Genomic DNA, 19,682 nt, shown 5'->3' on the forward strand with positions numbered 1-19,682 from the left:
TGGAGGTGGGGTGGGTATTGGGTGGGGTGGAAGGGTGCTGGGGTATAGCCATGAGATGTGGACCCTGGGTTTGGGCCCCCCGGCCCCCTAACTCCAACACCATCGTGGAGGAAACCAGCAATGTCCCCTCATCCAACTGAAACACAGATCCCTTTCTGGCTGCAGAGAGACGCCTGTGACCTCAGGCCTAAGGCTGCCCCATCTTAGACTGGACCCAGTGACCACAATCAGCCTAGGCCACTGTGCCTGCCGGGCTGGGGCTAGGTGTAGATACAGGCAGCAGAGGTTCGGCCCCAGGTTGGAGCTTGCTCCATGAGGATGGGCCGTGCCTGCCTGAGCTGTCCCTCCACCCTGGGCACTGAGGACAGTCCACTCAGATGTGGCGATGGCCCAAAGGAGCATGGCCATCTCTGGACCCAGCATGGTTCTTCAGGGAACGCTGGCCTGGGGGAGGACAGAAGCCCAAGGCCTGCTCCAGGCCCTCCTCCTGCCTGCTACAGCTGAGATCCCAGGGCTCCTCCGCTCTCTGCTCTCTCCCGCATCTGGGGGCCCTGGGGAAATGGTTTTGGGAGGGAGCAGGGTCCACACACCCACTCTTGTTCCCCCTCTTGCCTTGTCCCCACAGTTACGAGAAGCGGCTGTACTGAGGACAGCGGTGGAGGCCGAGGTGGTGGAGGGGGCGCACCCCAATGTCCACTTTCGGGCACAACCTCCCTCCATAACTGAGTGATCCACAGATTTGCACTACGGGTTCCCCAGCTCCTTTCCAGGGAGAGAGGAGGGGAGGTCCTGAGGGGGCTGCTGCCCCTCACTCGGCATCCCCTGCAGTCACGATTGCTCCCTGGGCCAGGCTGCCCTGGGAGCCCCCCTGAGCCCAGCCAGCCGGGCTCTCAGGCCCTGCACCTGCCTCAGGTCTTTCTTGCTGCAGCCTGCTCCAGCCCGGCCCCCACCCCAGGGGCAGGTGGCCCCTCCTGGCCTCTCCTATAGGGCACCTCCCTGCCCCCAGCCCCCCAGGAAATGGTGCTCTCCTGGCCCTGCCTCTGGCCCTTCCCGGGCCGCTGCCCCTCAGCCATGTGGCACTTCTGAGCTCCTGACCTAGGCTAAGGGGAGGTCTCTGCCCCCTTCCCCGGGCCTGGGCTACCCTTGGGTCCTGCTCCTCAGGCCACTCCCCTGTCCCTGGCCCTGGGGAAGAGGCTGCCCTGGTCATGGCCGCCTGCCTGTCATTCCTGACTCACCACTGTCCCCCGGTGAACCATTCCTCCCCTCTCCTCAGCTGCAGTTGAAGGCTTTAACTTTGCACACTTTGGGATCACAGTTGCGTCATTGTGTGTTAAATACTCGGAATAAATCAAGCAGGTCTCAACGCCTCCACCATCTTGTCTGTATCCCCTGTCCGTTGGGTGACTGGAGCCCCATCAGAGTTGGGCTGGGGGGTGTGGCACCAGGCCCTGCTTCCCCAGGAAGGTATGAGGGCGTTGTGGTACTGGGGGTGGGGTGGGGGTGTGTTGGTGCAGGTGGGCCCCATGTCAGGAGGTCTCCCAGGCTTGTGCCACACTGGCAGGTTTACCTGCTGCAAGCTGCTCAGCAACTCCTACAGCCAGGCAGCATTGTGGAGGGGTCATCACGGCTGTAGAATTCTAGCATCGGGGCCTCACACCTGGCTGCTGAAAAACGCCCACCGCAGCCTCATCATGCCACATGGTGCAGCCAGGGCACAGGTGGCAGTACAGCATGGCCAGGGCCTGTGGTCTCATCTGCCGAAACATACCTATAGGTACAAAGCAGAGTGGGTTAGCTCCCACTGTTCATATGTGCCTCAGGATGTGCCTCCCAGCCTCACTTCCCACTGGTGCAGACAGTACTGTCACATGGGCTGCTGAATACTGCTAGAGTTGAGGGGTTTTGGAACATTCGTATTGCCTTCCTGTGCCTCTGTTTTTGGGCAGTAGGCACAAAGCTGTCTATCAAAGGTACAGACACCCCTCCATACAGCCATCACTCAAGTGGGCAGAGGCAGGGAAGATGGCCAGGGGATCCTTGGGTGGCGGGAATGAGCAGACCAAGGAGAAGATCTGGATACACTCCTATGGCTAAGGGAGGGGCCCTTAGCTCCCTGCTGCCATGCTGTACCAATACCTGCCCTCTCCCAGACCCCTTCTGCCAGAGAACTATTTGCTCAGGGGCCAGCGTTTCACTGCATCATTTTTTAGCTTTGTGCTTCTAGGGACAAGAAAGAGCTAGACAGCAGGACTATCAGGTGGGCTCAGAGCTGGTTCAGCATCTGCTCTAGGAGTTCTTGCAAAGTGAATGGGTCATTGACAGTCCTGGGAGGCCTTGTGCCCTGGAGTCTGGCTTTGATGAGCACCTGAGTCAGAGGTGACCCAGCAGGGAAGGAGGATGTTGCCCAGGTCCCAGGGGATGGTTGAAGATGAGAGGGGATGGACCAAAACAGGGCCAAGTTTCGTGGTTCATCTTGTGCATTGGTTTACAAAAATCATGCAGGAAGCAGCTTGACCAGCCATTGAGATCGGAAAGATCTAAGCGTTTTCAGATAAATGCCAAGTCACTCTGAATCAAGAGCGTGAGTGGTTCAAAGGGAGAGGTTCCATTTTGAACTAAACCTAGTTGGTTAATAGAGCTGACGAACAGGATGAACTACCTTGTAAGTCAGTGATCTCCCCCTTAAGGTATGGTAGCATTAGTATGGCCCTTGGAGAGGAGGTTTGAGCATGGTGGCCCTGGAAGTTTGGTGCATGTCAGAATCACCTGGAGAGCTAATAACAAACAAGTCCTAGGCTTGCCGTAGTAGGATGGGGTCTGGGCCTCTGGGTTGCTACTCAGCCCCTCAATTCTGATACATTCTAAAGTTAGAGGATTACTGTTTTAGAGGAATTCCATGCATCTAGTTATATGGTCTGAGACTTGTTACAGCACGCGTCCTAAGAAAAGCAGATGACACAGCACCCACCCCCAGGCTTCATTGCAAGGATTATGTGAGAACAAATGAGGAAGGTTACATGTGCTCAGTAAATGAGTCTTTTTTTTTTTTTTGAGACAAAATCTCGCTCTGTCACCCAGGCTGGAGTGCAGTGGCATAATCTAGGTGCCCACCACCACGCCCAGCTAATTTTTGTATTTTTAGTGGAGATAGGGTTTCACCATGTCGGCCAGGCTGGTCTTGAACTCCTGATCTCAGGTGATCCGCCTGCCTCGGCTTCCCAAAGTGCTGGGATTACAGGCGTGAGTTAATGAGTCGTATTGTGTCCTATGGGCTCTCCCTTTGCCTGGGTGATAAATGCATGTAAGTCTGGACCCAGGCAACACACTTACTCTGGGTTGCAAATTCAGCCACAGTGCAGGAGGCTCAAGTGGGACAAAGGGAGAGAGACTCTGGGTAGGAAGGCCACAGCAGGTGGATATTCAGAGGCAGCTCAGAGCCACATTTGGGAGAAATGCAGATCAGAGATGCCTTGGTCAGCAGTACTACCTGCCCCCCTGAAGTCCAACCAGGTCTGTGCAGCGCACGTGCCCCCTCATCCCTCCTTGACACACACCCAGCACCATGTGGTCCAGGCTACTCACCACCAGGTTGTCGAAGATGTGGCCCCACAGGCGCTGAACCATGCTGCTGTGGTGCCCCAGGTCCCAGCTCATGGGCAGCGGCATCTGTGCAAAGGTGTACCCACCCAGGGAGAGGGTGCACTGCCAGCGTGCAGCCAGCCAGTGCCCCAGGATCCCTGCAGCAACATCAGCATTCAGGCAGCCCGCACCAGGCCACCGCAAAAGAAATGGCTCAGTGCATTCTCCCAGCCAGCGCATCAAAGCTGCAGGCCAGGTGGAGCTGCAGGGACTTAGCCTAGGCAGCCAGCCTCGCCCCTAGCCAGGGCAGGAACAAGAGCAACAGGTAGAGCCAGGGGACTGGGAGGCCCGGGCTTCAAGTAGCAGTGTGTGGGCAGGAGAGTCAAGTTACCCTCACGGCGGGGGAGGGGTGCGGGGGGGGGCGGGAAGCGCCCAGACCATCAGCTCGCGGTGGGCGGGTAAGCAGTGGGGCCATCTCTGGTGTACCCGGACCAAGAGGAGGAGGAGTGGGTGGCCCTAGCCATCTCCCAGGCTCCAAGGACTGAGAACAGGGCCCTCAGATGGCATGGCCCAATCATTCAAGGGGGACTGGACTAGCCCTCTGAGGCTCCTTTTAGCTTCTGTGGCTCCAGTGCCAGTCAGGAAGTGGGCAGTCAGCCGGAGGGGAACCACTCAGCTCCCCTCAGTCTTTCCCTCCACCCCTCTCCTCACATCCAGAGTCAGGGCTGGAGAGGAAGAGAGGACCCAACCATTGGGGCGTGGCGGGTTGGCGGAGGTAGCTCCTCCCTCTCCCCTTCATTAGAGCTTTTTATTCTTTCAGGATCCCTTCTGGCTTGTAAGGGTCAAATTCTACCCTCAGCCTCTCTGACCCCACTATAGCCTGACACTCAGACTCAGCTAACCAGGAGGTTACAGGGCCAACCCTGCCCACCTCACCTTACCCCTGAAGCCTTCCTGCCTCCTGCTGAGGAGAGTTTGGAGGCAGGGAACCTGGGCAGAAGGCAGCGGCCAGGTGGCAGCCTCCAGCCACATGCAGCCTCTTCTAGGCCAGAGTACCCAGCCCCACCTCTCACACCTATTGTCCTCAGAGCAGGGCTTCTCACCTGCAGGGTTCAGGCATCACCATCGCCAGCCTCCTCCTTGCTTACCCTTCTGGCTTAGCTCAGGAGGGAAAACAGGTGGGATCAGGGACCCAGGAGACCTGGTCCCCAGCCTCCTGCTCCACCTGCTCTTAAGCCCATTGACAACATCAGCTTCTGGGCTGAGAGCCAGGATGTCGGCTCCCAAGTCAACTTCGCCCCCCACCCCCACCCCAGCCCAGCTAGAGTTGGAGAGGGGACATCTGGATAGCAAGATGTGGTATTAGCCTGGAACAGGTAAAGAGCAGCCTTTCGCTCACCCTGTGCCTCAGTTTCTCTACTTGTGATCCTAAAAGAGAAAGAGGTACACCCCCACCCCTAGGCATCCCAACTTCAGATATTTCACTTCCCCATTCACTTTTCAGGGCAGGCTGATCTCAGGGTGGCCAAGCCCAGGGGCTGCCTTGGGCGGGTATTGAACTCAGGAGTCCTGGTCTCATAGCAGGCACCTTTCTGCTTCTCCCTCTTCTGCCAGTGGGCAGGACGATCTGAGGCTCCAAGGGGTTCACCTGGCAACTGTCAGATGGGTAGGAAGGTTCTCCCAGAGAAGAAAAGGGGACTCGGGTCTAGGAGCAGTGGGAGCTGAGCGGTTCCCCAGGAGGGGATGTTGCACCAGGACCTTGCGGTGACCCACATGTCACTCTCCTACCTCAACTTTAACCTCTTCATTTCCATGGCTCCCTCCTTGTGGAAAGGCAGGTAGTGGGAAACAGTTTCCAAGAGGATTGCAAGCCTCAGGAAAGCAACTAGGGCAGAGACGTTCTTGGACCTCAGGCTACCAGGAGTCCGGCTTCCCTGTCCTCTCTATGTGTAGAGAAGGACATCGCTCCCACACTCCACAGTGCTTCCAACTCCTTCCCATGCCTCTAATCTCTGGGAAAGTCTGGGGGCAAAAGGAGCAAAGAGCTTTTATGTGATGCTGTGGGGGAGAATGGGCGGGGGAAGAGGAGTGTTCCCTGTTCCAGGCTGTGGGACTCCGGGTCTGGGAGCTTCAGAAGCAGTGTGGCACTGTATCCGGCAGATGGCGCCGAGACCCATCGACCGGTGGGACCCCAGGGAACCCGGAGTGGGGCAGTTTCCTAGGCAACAAGCAGCCCTTCTTTTCAAAGCCCGGCCTTTGGCAACCATTCCCTGGTTACCTGCATCCGTAGTAAAATTTGGCTTCCGAAGGACAGGCAGGGTTTGGGGGTAAACTAATTTCATCTCCCAGAAAGGAAAGAGGCTGGCTAGGTGGAGAGAGGAACCTAAAAGACCTGTTTTCTGCCACCATTCATTACCATGCTGTAAAGGTGCATCTTATCCTCAGCAACCTATAGCAGTAATGCCTGTTCCTTTATGATGGATGGGACGACGAGGCTAGGAGAGAGTGACTTGCCCAAGTTGCCAGCGGGTAGGGCCTGGGCCTGCCTGGATGTCCTTGGGTCCATTCCATTCTTTCTCCCAGCAGCTGTGAAGTGTCCAAGCCCTGTGAGGGTGCTGGTGGAGAGGCTTGCCAGGAAGCCAGGAGCTGCAGGAGTGGCTGGAGAGAGGCAAGAATAAATTCCAGCCCCTTCCAGCTGAGCTCTTTCCTTGCTTGACCTGGTGTGGGGAGACCCCACTGCTCAGGGTCTCCCCTGACCTCATGGTGGGGCCTTCTCCTGGCAAAGGACCACAGAGGGACAGGGAATAGCAGTTCAGACTGTGGAGGTCATATGGCCCCTCTGCGGTTTCAGGACAGGAGAGCTTGCCAAGGAGGACACAAAGCTGGAACCCAGGACTACCTGGAGAGAGGAGATGCAGGAAAGGATTCCGTTCCAGGGACTGTTCAGAGGAGAAAACTGACTTCAAGTAGGTCAAGGGACGTATTTGGAGGATTCAAATCCAGTTCAATTACCTGCTCTCCACTCCCTCGAGCTCTCATCTCCTTGCCTACTCCACATCTCACACTGATCATAACCAGTGCTGAATTTCTGACTCCCTGTAGTAGTCTGGATTCTCCAGAGAAACAGAACCAATCATACATATTTTTCTAAAAAGAAAATGTGTGTGTTTGTGGAGAGACAGAGAAAGAGAGACAGACTATTATAAAGAATTGGCTCACATCATTGTGGAGGCTGACAAGTCCCAAGACCTGCAGTTGCCAAGCTGGAGACCCAGGAGAGCCAATGGTGTAGTGCTAGTTCGAGTCCAAAGGCCTGAGAACCAGGAGAGCTGATGGTGTAAGTCCAGAGTCCAAAGGCAGGAGAAGACTGATGTCCCAGCTCGAAGACAGGCAGAGAGAGGAGATTTTCTCTTACTCAGCCTTTTTTGTTCTATTCAAGCCTTCAATGGATTGGATGAGGGCCACCCACACTGGGGAGGGCTGCCTGCTTCATTCAATCAGCTGATTCAAATGTAAATCTCATCCAGAAACACCCTCCCAGACACACTCAAAAATGTATTTAAACAAATACCTGCACACTCTGTGGTCCAGTCAAGTTGACACATATAATTAACATCACACTCCCTGCCACCCTCCCAGACCTGGTCCTCCTTACATTTACCCTATCTTAAAAACTAACAAATTCATTCCTCTGGTTGCTCAGATAAACAAAACAAAACAAAAACCCTTGGAGTCATTCTTGACTACACTTTCTCTCACTATTTATTTATTTATTTATTTATTTATTTATTTATTTATTTATGAGACAGGGTCTTGCTCTGTCTCCCAGGCTGGAGGGTAGTGGCAAAATCATAGCTCACTGCAGCCTCAACCTCCTAGGATTAAGCAATCCTCCTACCTCCACCTCCTGAGTAGCTGGGACTACAGACACGCACTGCCACTTCTAGCTAATTTTTTATTTTTTATTTTTGTAGAGACGGAATCTCACTTTGTTGCCCAGGCTAGTCTTGAACTCCTGACCTCAAGTTATCCTCCCACCTTGGCCTCCCAAAGTGCTGGGATGACAGGCATGAGCCATCATGCTTGGCACATACTTCATATTTAATCCATTGGCAAATCCCATTAGCACTGCCTTCAGTTTAACCACTTCCTCCAGTCTCTTCTGCAACAATGCTGCTCAAACCATCACCATCTTCCATCTGGGTTACTGCAAAGGGCTCCAATTTTCCTAGTCCCCACTGTTGCCTCCTTCCAGAATTTTCTCAATACACAGCAGCCAAGGTGATTATTCTAAAATGTAAGTGAGAGCAGGTAGTTCCTCTGCTTAAAACACTCCACTGGTTTCCCTAGGGTCAAAGAGGAAGTCAGTCTTTGCTGGGGCCCACAGGTCCTTCATGATCAGGCCTCCACTGTCTCAGGCTTTCTCTTGCTTGTCCCCTACCCATACTGTCCTGGTCATTCTAGCCTCCTTGCTGTCTTCCAGTGCCAGTGCCCTCCTCTTCACCCCAGGCCCCGTGGCTCACTCCCTCACTTTCTTTGGGTCTGTGCTCAAGAGCATCATGTTAGAACTTCCCTGAACCCCCTTGCCACCCCCGACACACTGTCACTCTCTGACCCCATCCCTGCCCATCCTGCTTCATTGTTCTCCATAACACATCACAAACATACTCTCTCTTTGTATGCATAGTGCCTGGGCTGTGTGGTGTGTGGCTCCTGCCTGTAACCCCAGCAATTTAAGAAGCCAAAGCAGGAGGATGGCTTGAGCCCAGGAGTTCGAGACCAGCCTGGGCAACACAGTGAGACTCGGTCTCTACAAAAAATAAATTTAAAAAATAGCCAGATATGGTGATGCCAGCCACTCAGAAGGCTGAGGCAGGGGAATCCCTTGAGCTCAGGGGTTCAAGACTGCAGTGAGCTGTGATTATGCCTCTGCAGCCTGGGCAATAGAGCCAGACCCTGACTCTAAAACATAAATAAATATATGCAGAGTGTTTGTTTTCCCTGATATGTGTTTATCCCCTAAAGCGCTGTCACCCATAAATACTTGTTAAATGTTGAATGAATGCATAAAACATATATTCATCATCCAGTCTGCATCAGGAAGTATACAGCAAGGTTGAGGATACAAAGATATTGAGAGGAAACGTGCTCCCTTGAGGAACCAGGCAGCTGGCAGGGGAGACCAACATTCTTTTGTATTTGTGGGTAATACAGTGTATACAGGATAACACAAAGATGGCACTTGGAGGGATGACTATATGCTGGACACTGTGTTAACATGCGTGGTGCCATTTAATACAGCCCTGGAAAGTGGGGACTACAATCATCCTCGTTTCCAGGGGAGAAAACAGGCTCAGAGGGGCATAGTAATTTGCCTAAGGTCACTCAGCTTCTCAGCCACTGAGCTGAAGTTGTGACCCAGCCTCACTCTTTCTATTTCTATTTTTATTTTTTTGAGAGAGGGTCTCACTCTACCACCCGGGCTGGAGTGTGGTAGCATAATTACGGCTCACTGCAGCCTTGACCTCCCAGGCTCAAGCGATCCTCTCACCTCAGCCTCTTGATTAGCTGGGACTACAGGTGCATGCCACTACATCTACTAATTTTTTATTTGTATTTTGTGTAGAGATGGGGTTTCACCATGTTGCCCAGGCTGGTCTCGAACTCCTGGTCTCAATGATCCTCCTGCTCAGTCTTCCAAAATGCTGGGACTATAGGCATGAGCCACCGCCCAGCCCACAGCCTCAATCTCTAGCCCCAAAGTCCCTGCTCCTCCCACTCTCCCGGGGGAGGGCAGAATAGGCTGGGGATGGAGAAAGGAAAGAGAAGAGTGGGGTGGAGGTTCTTCCTATCAGTAGGAGAGAGGTAGAGAAGGACTGAGCTGGCAGGGGGCCCTGGGCGACAGGGCACTGTGCCAGCCCCACCAGCCTCCTCCCTCCCCTCATGTGTGCTCTGCAGCCCCGGGGCTGATTGGGCTCCCTCTCTGGCATCGAACTTCTTTGTCACACCCCCACCCTTGCCGCAGGACTGGCTACACAGGGATCCCTTTCTGGTCCAGTCAGGCATATAACCCCAGGCTGACAGGCATCCGGGTGCCAGGGCAGCTTCAGCTGGCCAAGGGTGAGGTCATAGGCTGAGCACTCAGGGCCTGGCCCCTCCTCCCTCTCATTGCAGGCTCAGCCATTGCCCTGCCCTTCTGCAAAATTCCCCTCTGACCTCCCTCCTGCCCCACAGCTTCCCCGCAGCAGGCTCTGGCTTCTACCTGGCAAGGCCTAGCGTATTAGTTTCCTTTGGCTGCTGTAACAAATCACTACACACTTAGCAGCTGAAAGCAACAGAAATGTACAATCTTACTGTTTTGGAGGCCAGAAGTCTGCAGTGGGTCCTCAGGGCTGCGTTCCTCCTGGAGGCTCTAGGGGAGAACCCATTCCCTTGCTTTTGCTGACTTCTAGCGGCTGCCCCTTCCTCCATCTTCAGAATCAGCTATGTAATATCTTTAAATTTCCCTGTCTTTCTACCCTGCTCCCATTTTCACACCTGCGCTGACTCTGACACCCTTGTCTCCCTTATAAAGACCCTTGTGGTTATATTGGGCCCATCTGATAAACTCTGATAATCTCCTCATCTCAAAACTTTCCATTTAATCACATCTGCAGAGTTCCTTTTGGCATGTAAGGTAACACATTCACAGGTCCTGGATTATGGACATCTTTGTGGGGGGCCACACCTAGCTAGGATGGTGACCTCCTCCCTAACCAGAGGGAGTAGGTCTCAACATGTTACCAGGATCTCATGCTATCCTTGTGGGGCAGCGTGGATCCCCACAGTACAGATGGCAAGCCTAGCTGACTCCAAAGCCTGTGGCCTTGTTGCAATCTCAAGGTTGCCTCCAAGATTGGAAATAAACCCCTCCCTCCTGGAGCTCCCCCATGGCCCCTTTACTTTGGCTGGCGTCCCGTTGGGTTTGCATCTTGGTCTGGCCTACAAGCTCCCTGAGGCAGAGGGGCCCTGGCATGGGGAGTGGAGGAGGAGGCACTCAGACACCGTCAGAGTGGAAGGAGAGAGGATTTTGCGGGCTGCGGGACGAGTGGGCTCTGGAGGATCTATTGTTCCCCTGCCATATTTGCAACATGGTGTGTCTGTCCATTTTTCTGGCAGAGGGAGCAGAACTTCCACCAGATTTTCAGTGGAAGCTCCACCTCCAAGGATCAAGAAACCCTGTTCTGGGCTGCCCCTGATCCCCCCTTTCCTGGGCTGCCTTCTCTGAGCCTGCCTGTCACCAGGGCTCACTCAGCACCAGGGGACGATGCTGGGGACAATGGAGAGGGAGTGGGATGAGAGACTGTTCCACGCTGCCCCTACTCCGCACTTGCTGTGAATTCCAGAAGGCCACTCAGACCTGTCTGGCCAGAAGGCAGGGGAGCTTTCTGGGTCACCATAAGCCAAGGCAGCCAATTGTGTGCAGGGACATGGATGGGGATGGCAGTGCAACCCTGCTGTCTCCTCTAGATTGCTCTAGATTGTCTGTGAGGCGGGTGGCCCCGTGCTGAAATGCAGATTTCAGGGGTAGCGGGCAAGAGTCTACTTTTCTTTCTTTCTTTTTTTGTTTTTGAGATGGAGTCTTGCTCTGTCACCCAGGCTGGAGTGCAGTGGCACGATCTCAGCTCACTGTAACTTCGCCTCCCAGATGCAAGTGATTCTCCTGCCTCGGCCTCTCAAGTAGCTGGAATTACAGGCACTTGCCACCACACCTGGCTAATTTTTGTATTTTTGGTAGAGATGGGGGTTTCACCATGTGGGCCAGGCTGGTCTTGAACTCTTGACCTCAAGTGATTCACCCACCGTGGCCTCCCATAGTGCTGGGATTACAGGCGTGAGCCACCGCGCCTGGCCAAGAGTCTGTTTTTCTAACAAGCATCCGGTGCTGCTGGTCCATGGCCACACTTTGAATACCAAGACCCAGAGGACCTGGGCCTACTTCCGTCCCTTTCTCCTCTGCATTCGCTCAATGATTCGTATCTTTGGAGCTCCCACAATATGTTATTCTCCACCCTCCCCCACCAGCTTCACCCCCTGGCACTGACTGTGAGGGCCTGGTTGGGGCAGGGGAGCTGCTGCCCACTCTCCTTTCCCTGGCGGGGTCTGGTCCCTCGGGGGCCGGGCATGACCTTGCTCAGGGTGCCAGGATGAAGCAAGCACTCCTCCACTGGGCTTCCCCGTCACCTCCCATGCTTCTGCCAGCCCTGCGTCTCTGTGATCTCCACCCTCCCAGCTTTTCCTGCTCTTGGCCCTCATAGACATGACTTCACTCTCCTATCAACCAGCAGTGACCCCGCCTGGAAGAAGGAGGGTGGAGCGGCCTTCGCAGCTTTGCCAAAGCAGAACTGGAACACAGCTCTCTCCATTCCCAGGGAAGGCTGATCCAGGCACTTTATTCGGATTTCAGAATTTGGGATGGAGTTCGATGAATGGCTTATTACACCTTGTAAAACAGGAAGTGCGTTTTGAGCAATCTGCTCCAATAGCCAGAGGCACTAGTATTTCAGATGTGTCCCCTTCACCCAAGCCCTCATTCCTAGGCAGGTCTTACAAAGGGTTCCTCCAGCGCCCTCTACAGGCCACACAATCAGGGCTCTGCTTGTGGTGGGGTGGGGAGCGCAGAAACGTGCAGACCACAAGATGTTTGCACGCACAGCCTGCACTCCAGAGATCCAGCCGCCCACCCACTGCCCAGGAGAGGGCCAGGCGGCCAGGGGAGAGAGAAGAGGAATGGAGGACATCGGAAGGGCTCCTCTCTTCTCCCCCAGCAGCCCCAGGCACAGAGCATGTCCCCACCAGCCCCTGCCCCCAGCCTCCCTGCCTAGACAGGCCCTCTCACAGATCAGGGAGAGAAGTGGCCCCAGCACCAACATTGCCATTTAGCAATACTGCCACTTACATCACGAAGACCTCAGATCTCAGAGGAGACAGGGAGGAGAGCTGAGGTGAGGAGCCAGAGACTGCCATGAGGTGCCTCTCCAACTCTTGGCTGCAGGGAGTGGAGAGGCCTGCAGAGGTGAGCTGGGGGCCTGCATTGGGGCTCCAGAGGGAGCATAAGGTGTCTTCCTTCATGCATGAAAACCCTGACTAGGCCTCATGTGGGTGCTGACCTGGTGGCTTTTTGTGGTCCTCCCCCCGCCACAGGCCCCTCAGCTGCTCTTCTATTCTCTGAGGACCTGAGGGATCATGACCTGGGAGGGGAGGGGGTTACAGGCAGGAGGTCTCCACTCCCCCGATGCAAGAAACAGCTGAGTTCGCCTGGCACCTGTGGAAAGCCTTCAGGTTGTCAAAAACCAAAGCCTCACTGAGGTTTGTTCCTACTTTGGTGTTGGTGCAGGAGAAGGGGCTTGGATCCGAGCCCCCAGTGCTGACATCGACCTACCACCCCATCCCCCTTACCCTGTGCCTGGGTGGTCCAGGGGTCTTTGGCAGGGTGGGAGGGGCAGGAGTGGGGGACTCTGCTCTAAGTGGGCAAGTTGTGTGCCTTTTCACAGTGACAGGAGAACCAGGACAGTCTGCCCCGGGGCCTACTTTGCCCTACAAAACAGATCAGTCCTGCAGATAGTGCATAGCTCCTCCCAGCTGCCAGCCTCCTCACCTCTTTACCTGCTAGTGAGAGTGCACCTGCACCTGTGGTCCAGCCCCTGGCAAGACTCCTCTTCTGGCCACTTGCATCTCTTCCTTGCCCCCCGGCCCTGTCCTGGTGTCCCCCACTACCAGTCTCTCCTGTTCACTGACCCAGACTTCTCCACCTCCTCCACTGCACCCAGCAGCTTCATCTTTCACTCCTTGGAACCCTAGTGCTGTAGTAAGAATAGCAGCAAACACTCACAAAGTATATCTATGTGCCGGTCACTGTTTAAAGCCCTCTGTATATACTGACTTATTTAATGGTGGCAGTAACTCTAGGACAGAGAGATAATCATTATCCCAATTTTGCAAATGAGAAATCTGTTATGTTGGGAAACAGTAAGATTGAGTTAAGCCTAAGGGCTGAAGAAAGAAGGAGACAGAGACCAGCAAAGCAGGCCTTTGGGAGCAGTCATCCTTGTCCAAAGATGAAAGGACTTGTTTTTTGTCATTACAAAGTAATGTGTGCAGCAGACTTCCCTGGCCCTTGCCCTGCCTACTACTGATCCCCAAGAGCTAAAGGTACAAAGGGATGAAAAACAGGCACCCAGGGCTGGGCACAGTGGCTCACACCTATAATCCCAGCACTTGGGGAGGCTGAGGCAGGCCGATCACTTGAGGTCAGGAGTTCAAGACCAGCCTGGCCAACGTGGTGAAACCCTGTCTCTACTAAAAACACAAAAGTCATCTGGGCCTGGTGGCATGTGCCTGTTGTCCCAGCTACTCGCAAGGCTGAGACACGAGAACAGTTTGAACTCGAGAGGCAGAGGTTGCAGTAATCAGAGATCCTATCACTGCACTCTAGCCTGGGTGACAGAGGGAGACCCTGTCTCAAAAAAAAAAAAAAAGAAAAAATAAAAAAAAGAAAAAAATCAGGCACCCACTGGAGGGCCCTTCTGCTGGTCTGTTCCTACTCTCTAGTCCTAGGATCCAGGGCACGAGGGGAGAAGGCCAGGGACCAGAGCCAGGAGGGCTCCTGGGTTCCAGGCTCTATTCCTCAAGCCACCCCCCTCACCACTCTGCTTCTTGTTCACCTCCAGTTTTCTTCATTTCTCTTGGGAGAGAGCTGGGCCTGGCCCTGTGGGTGCTGGGAAAGGTGTTCTGGCCTGCCTGGGAGGGGACAGCCCCTCAGAGTTGGGCTGAGGTGCCCTCATTACAGACCTGTCGTGCCCTCATTCCAGGCCTGTCTTTTCTTGACATCCCTCTCATGGTCCTTCCCCTCTGCCTTCTCTTTGCTCTGACTCCCAGACCCAAAACAAACTCTACTTTCAGGTGCTTGGTGCCTCAGTACCATGCTGTTCCTGGTCTACTGTCCTCTCCCAGAAGGGATTCAGCCCTAGGAGTATCCCTAGAATGTGTCCTCACTGTCTGCCCCTAGAGAAGGACAGAAAACCTCAGAGTGTGGTTGAAAGAGGGAGAGAGAGCAAATGGCTGAGCTCAGAGAGGCCAGACGAGAAAGTGGCTGTTGGAAAGACGTTAGCCATGGCCACTGGGAGGGGGTGAGGGAGATCAGAGTCTGGGACCCAGAAAGATGACAGGGCCCTTAGATGACAGAGGCATTCCGGGTGTTGAGATATACACCTGGGTGATTTGTTTTGTATTGATTCTAAATATCACTCTTTAAATTGTGATTGTAATATAATCTATGGGCCAGATACAGTGGCTCATGCCTGTAATCCCAGTACTTTGGGAGACCAAGGTGGGAGGATTGCTTGAGGCCAGTTTAAAACCAGCCTGGGTTACATAGGGCTAACTTTAAAAAAAAGTAGCCAGGCGTGGTGGCACACACTTGTAGTTATAGCTACTCATGAGGCTGAGGCAGGAGAATCCCTTGAGCCCAGGAGTTCCAGGTTACAGTGAGCTATGATCATGCAACTATACTCCAGCCTGGGCAATTGAGTGAGACCCTGTCTCTTAAAAAAAAAAAAATTAAAAAATTAAAAAAGTGGTCTATGACTAGGAGAAAATATTTGCAAAGGATATAGCTGATAAAAGACTGTATTGAAAATATTTTTTCTTTCTTTCCTTCCTTACCTTCTCTTCTCTTGTCTTCTCTTCTCTTCTTTCTTTCTTTCTTTTTTTTTTTGAGACAGAGTCTCGCTTTGTTGCCCAGGCTAGAGTGCAGCGGTGCGACTTGGGCTCACTGCAACCTCTGCCTCCCAGGTTCAAGCGATTTTTCTGCCTCACCCTCCTGAGTAGCTGGGATTACAGGCACCTGTGACCATGCCCGGCTAATGTTTGGATTTTTAGTAGAGATGGGATTTCACCATGTTGGCCATGCTGGTCTCGAACTCCTGACCTCAAGTGATCTGCCCGCCTTGGCCTCCCAAAGTGCTGGGATTATAGGCATGAGCCACTGTGCCTGGCCAAGAACCCTTAACACTCAATAATAAGAAAAAGAACAATATGATTTAAACATGGGCAAAAGAGCTGGAAGGATAGCCCAGCAAAGAAGATATACAGACAGAAAATAAGCATATGAAAGATTCTAAACATCATATGTTGTTAGGAAATGGCAAATTAAAACAACAGTGAGAAACTACTACATACCCATTGGAATGGCAAAAATCGAAAACAGCAAATGCTGGCAAGGATGTAGAGCAACAGGAACACTTATTCATTGCTGGTGGGAATGCAACATGGTACAGCCACTTTGGAAGAGAGTTTGGCAGCTCCTTATAAAACTAAATATACTGTTACCACATGATACAGCAATTGTGTTCCTCGGCATACCCCAATGAATTGAAAACTGTCCACAGAAAAACTTGCACAAGGATGTTTATAGCAGCTGTATCCATAATTGAAAACTTGGGAAGTAACCAAGATGTCCTTCAGTAGGTGAACAGATAAATAAACTGTGGTACATCCAGGCGATGGAATATTATTCAGTGCTAAAAAGAGGTAGAGTGGGCATGGTGGTGCATGCCTGTAATCCTACCCCTTTGGGAGGCCGAGGCAAGCAGATTACTTGAGCTCAGAAGTTTAAGACCAGCTTGGGCAACATGGTGAAACCTTGTCTCTACAAAAAGAAATACAAAAATTAGCCAGCATGGTAGCATGCACTGGTAGTCCCAGCTACTCAGAGGCTGAGGTGGGAGGATCACTGGATCACTTGAGCCTGAGAGGCAGAGGTTGCAGTGAGCCAATATCACACCAATGCACTCCAGCTTCGGCCTGCGTGACAGAGTAAGACCCTGTCTCCAAAAAAAAAAAAAAGAGAGAGAGAAGCTATCAAGCCATGAAAATACATCATGGAGGAAACGTAAATGAATATGACTAAGCCAATCTGAAAACATGCTGTGTGATTCCAACTATATGACATTCTGGAAAGGGCAAAACTATGGAGACAATAAAAGGATCATTGGTTGCCGAGGGTTAGAGGGGAAGAAGGAATGAGTCGGTGGAATATGGAGAATATTTAGGGCAGTGAAACTGTGCTGGATGGTACTATAATGGTGGAAACGTGTCATTATACGTTCATCCAGACCCACAGACTGTACAGTCCTGGAGACATCCCTTATATAAACTGTGGATTTTGGGTGATAACAATGTGTCAATGTAGTTCACTTATTGTAACAAATGTACCATTCTGGTGAGCGATGTTGATAATGGGGGAAGCTGTGCTGTGTGGGCAGAGAGCTTATGGGAAATGTCTGTACTTTCCACTCAATTTTGTTGTGAACCTAAAACTGCTGTAAAAAAGTAAAGTCTATTAAAAAAATATTTTTTGAGATGGAGTCTTGCTCTGTTGCCCAGGCTGGAGTGCAGTGGTGCAATCTTGACTCACTGCAACCTCCGTCCCCTGGATTCAAGCGATTCTCCTACCTCAGCCTCCTGAGTAGCTGGGATTATAGGTTCCCGCCACCACTCCTGGCCAATTTTTGTATTTTTAGTAGAGGTGGGGTTTCACCATGTTGGCCAGGCCGGTCTCAAACTCCTGACCTCAGGTGATCCACCCACCTCTGCCTCCCAAAGTGCTGGGCTTACAGGTGAGAGCCACTGCACCCTGCCTATTAATAATTTTTTAAAGTATTGAGTAAAAAAGGAAACAGAATGAGGTCAATTACCCAATGCCATTCGTGTAAATTAAAAGCATAAATACAAATAAAATAGTATTCCACGTCAAAAAAAAATCTATGTTCAGGCCAGACAATTAGGAATACACAGAAAAATAAATGTAATAATTGTGATGCTATTGTATATATGCTTTTATGTCCTGCTTTTTTTCTTTTTTTCAGGCTTAGTATTTCAGTTTCACCTGGGTTGAAAAACTAATGTATATATAACATTATAACATAATTATTTTTCATTTTATTACAATCTTTAACACTTTATTTATTATTATTATTTTTGTTATTTTTGAGACAGAGTCTTGCTCTGTCGACCAGGCTGGAGTGCAGCGGCGCAATCTCGGCTCACTGCAACCTCCGCCTCCCGGATTCACGCCATTTCCCTGGCTCAGCCTCCCGAGTAGCTGAGACTACAGGTGCCTGCCACCATGCCTGGCTAATTTTTGTTGTATTTTTTAGTAGAAACGGGGTTTCACCGTGTTAGCCAGGATGGTCTTGATCTCTTGACCTCGTGATCTGCCTGCCTTGGCCTCCCAAAGAGCTGGGATTACAGGCGTGAGTCACTGTGCCTGGCCTAACATTTTATTTTTAACAGTTGCATACTGTTGCTTCATAATTTATTTAGCCATTTCCCTATTTTTTTTTTTTTTTAATTGAGACGGAGTCTGGCTCTGTCGCCCAGGCTGGAGTGCAATGACGTGATCTTGGCTCACTGCAACTTCTGCATCCTGGGTTCAAGTGATTCTCCTGCCTCAGTCTCCTGAGTAGCTGGGACTACAGGTGTGCACCACCATGCCTAGCTAATTGTTTTGTATTTTTAGTATACACGGGGTTTTGCCATGTCGGCCAGGCTGGTCTTGAACTCCTGACCTCAGGTGATCCACCCACCTCCGCCTCCCAAAGTGCTGGGATTACAGGCGTGAGCCACCGCACCTGGCTGCTATTTCCCTATTGTTAGACCATGTGGTAGTATCCAGTGTTTTGTTGTTATAAATAATGCTGTCAAGAATATCCTTAAGCTTTTGTTGTTGTTGTTTGTTTGTTTGTTGTTTGAGACAGGATCTGGTTCTGTCTCCAGGCTGAAGTGCAGTGGTGCGATCATGGCTCACTGCAGACTTGACTTCCTGGCCTCAAGCAGTCCTCCTGCCTCGGCCTCCTGAGTAGCTGGGACCACAGACATGTGCCACCACGCCCAGCTAATTTTTGTATTTTTTGTAGAGATGGAGTTTCACCATGTTGGCCAGGCTAGTCTCAAACTCCTGGGCTCAAGCAATCCACCCACCTCAGCCTCCCAAAGTGCTGGGATTACAGGCTGAAAGGAAAATGTCTTTTGGTAGAGAGATTGACTATTGTTGTTGTTTTGGTTAGAAATGGTTGACAAAAAATAGCTCTATTTTGAACATGACAAGTTTGAAGTATCTCTTAGATAGCCAAGCAGAGATGTCAGGTAGGTGGTTAGGTAAGATTCGTCTGCAGGTTAGAGGTCAGAGTTGGCATTTCCTAGATAGATGGGATTACCTACGAAAAACTGTAGATGGAGGAGGCAGAGCAGCAGAGAAGGAGAGCCAAGAAAATACAGTGTCTCTGAAGGCAAGAGAGTGAGTCCTCAAGAAGAAAGAGTAAATGATTGTGACAGTTAATTTTAGGTATCAACTTGACTGGGCTCAAGTGTGCCCAGATAGCTGGTAAAATATTATTTCTGTGTGTGTCTGTGAGGGTATTTCAGGAAGAGATTAGCAGTTGAATCAGAAGACTGAGTAGAGTTTACCCCCACCAATGAGAATAGCCATCATCCAATTGTTTGAGAGGTTGAAGAGAACAAAAAGTCAGAGGAAAGATGAATTTTCTCTCTGCTTGAGCTGGGCATCCATCTCCTCATGCCCTTGGACATTGGTGCTCCTGTTTCTCCAGGCTTGAACCGGGACTTACACCATTGGTTCCTCCAGTTCTCAGCCTTCAGGTTTGGACTAGAACTATACCACCAGCTTTCCTGGGCCTTCAGCCTACAGACAGCAGATTGTGGGACTTCTCAGCTTCCCTAATTGCATAAGCCAATCTGTCATAATAAATCTCTTCCTACATACCTACATATATCCTTTTGGTTCTGTTTCTCTGGAGAACCTTGACAAATGCAGTGATCAGTGAGATCTACTGTTTCAACAAGGTCAAGGAAGAAGACCCAGCTCCACTGGACATAGTGGGCTAAAAGTCAGAATGACTTGGCAAGAGCCATTCGGTAAAGCAGTAAGATGGATGCCAGACTGGAGTATGGGGTGAGAATGTGGAGGTAATACATGCAGACAACTGTGCTGGGAAGAGCAGGGAAATGGGGTGGGAACCTGATTAGTGCTGCTTCCCATTTCT

General features: G+C 51.7%; 1 protein-coding gene across 5 annotated transcripts in view; it reads left to right on the forward strand.

Moving 5' to 3' along the window:
• Positions 1-1,372, forward strand: part of IMPDH1 (inosine monophosphate dehydrogenase 1) — an 18,733-nt gene extending 17,361 nt beyond the window's left edge. For all 5 annotated transcript variants that reach the window (XM_017896266.1, XM_017896268.1, XM_017896270.1 and 2 more), the window contains one exon: positions 626-1,372. In XM_017896266.1, coding sequence (XP_017751755.1) covers positions 626-647 — 22 coding nt within the window. In that variant the 3' untranslated portion in view covers positions 648-1,372. The remainder of the gene's footprint in view (positions 1-625) is intronic.
• Positions 1,373-19,682: the final 18,310 nt, after the last annotated feature.

Source organism: Rhinopithecus bieti, unplaced genomic scaffold, assembly GCF_001698545.2.
Source record: "Rhinopithecus bieti isolate Rb0 unplaced genomic scaffold, ASM169854v2 scaffold_26131, whole genome shotgun sequence".
Classification (NCBI taxonomy): domain Eukaryota; kingdom Metazoa; phylum Chordata; class Mammalia; order Primates; family Cercopithecidae; genus Rhinopithecus; species Rhinopithecus bieti.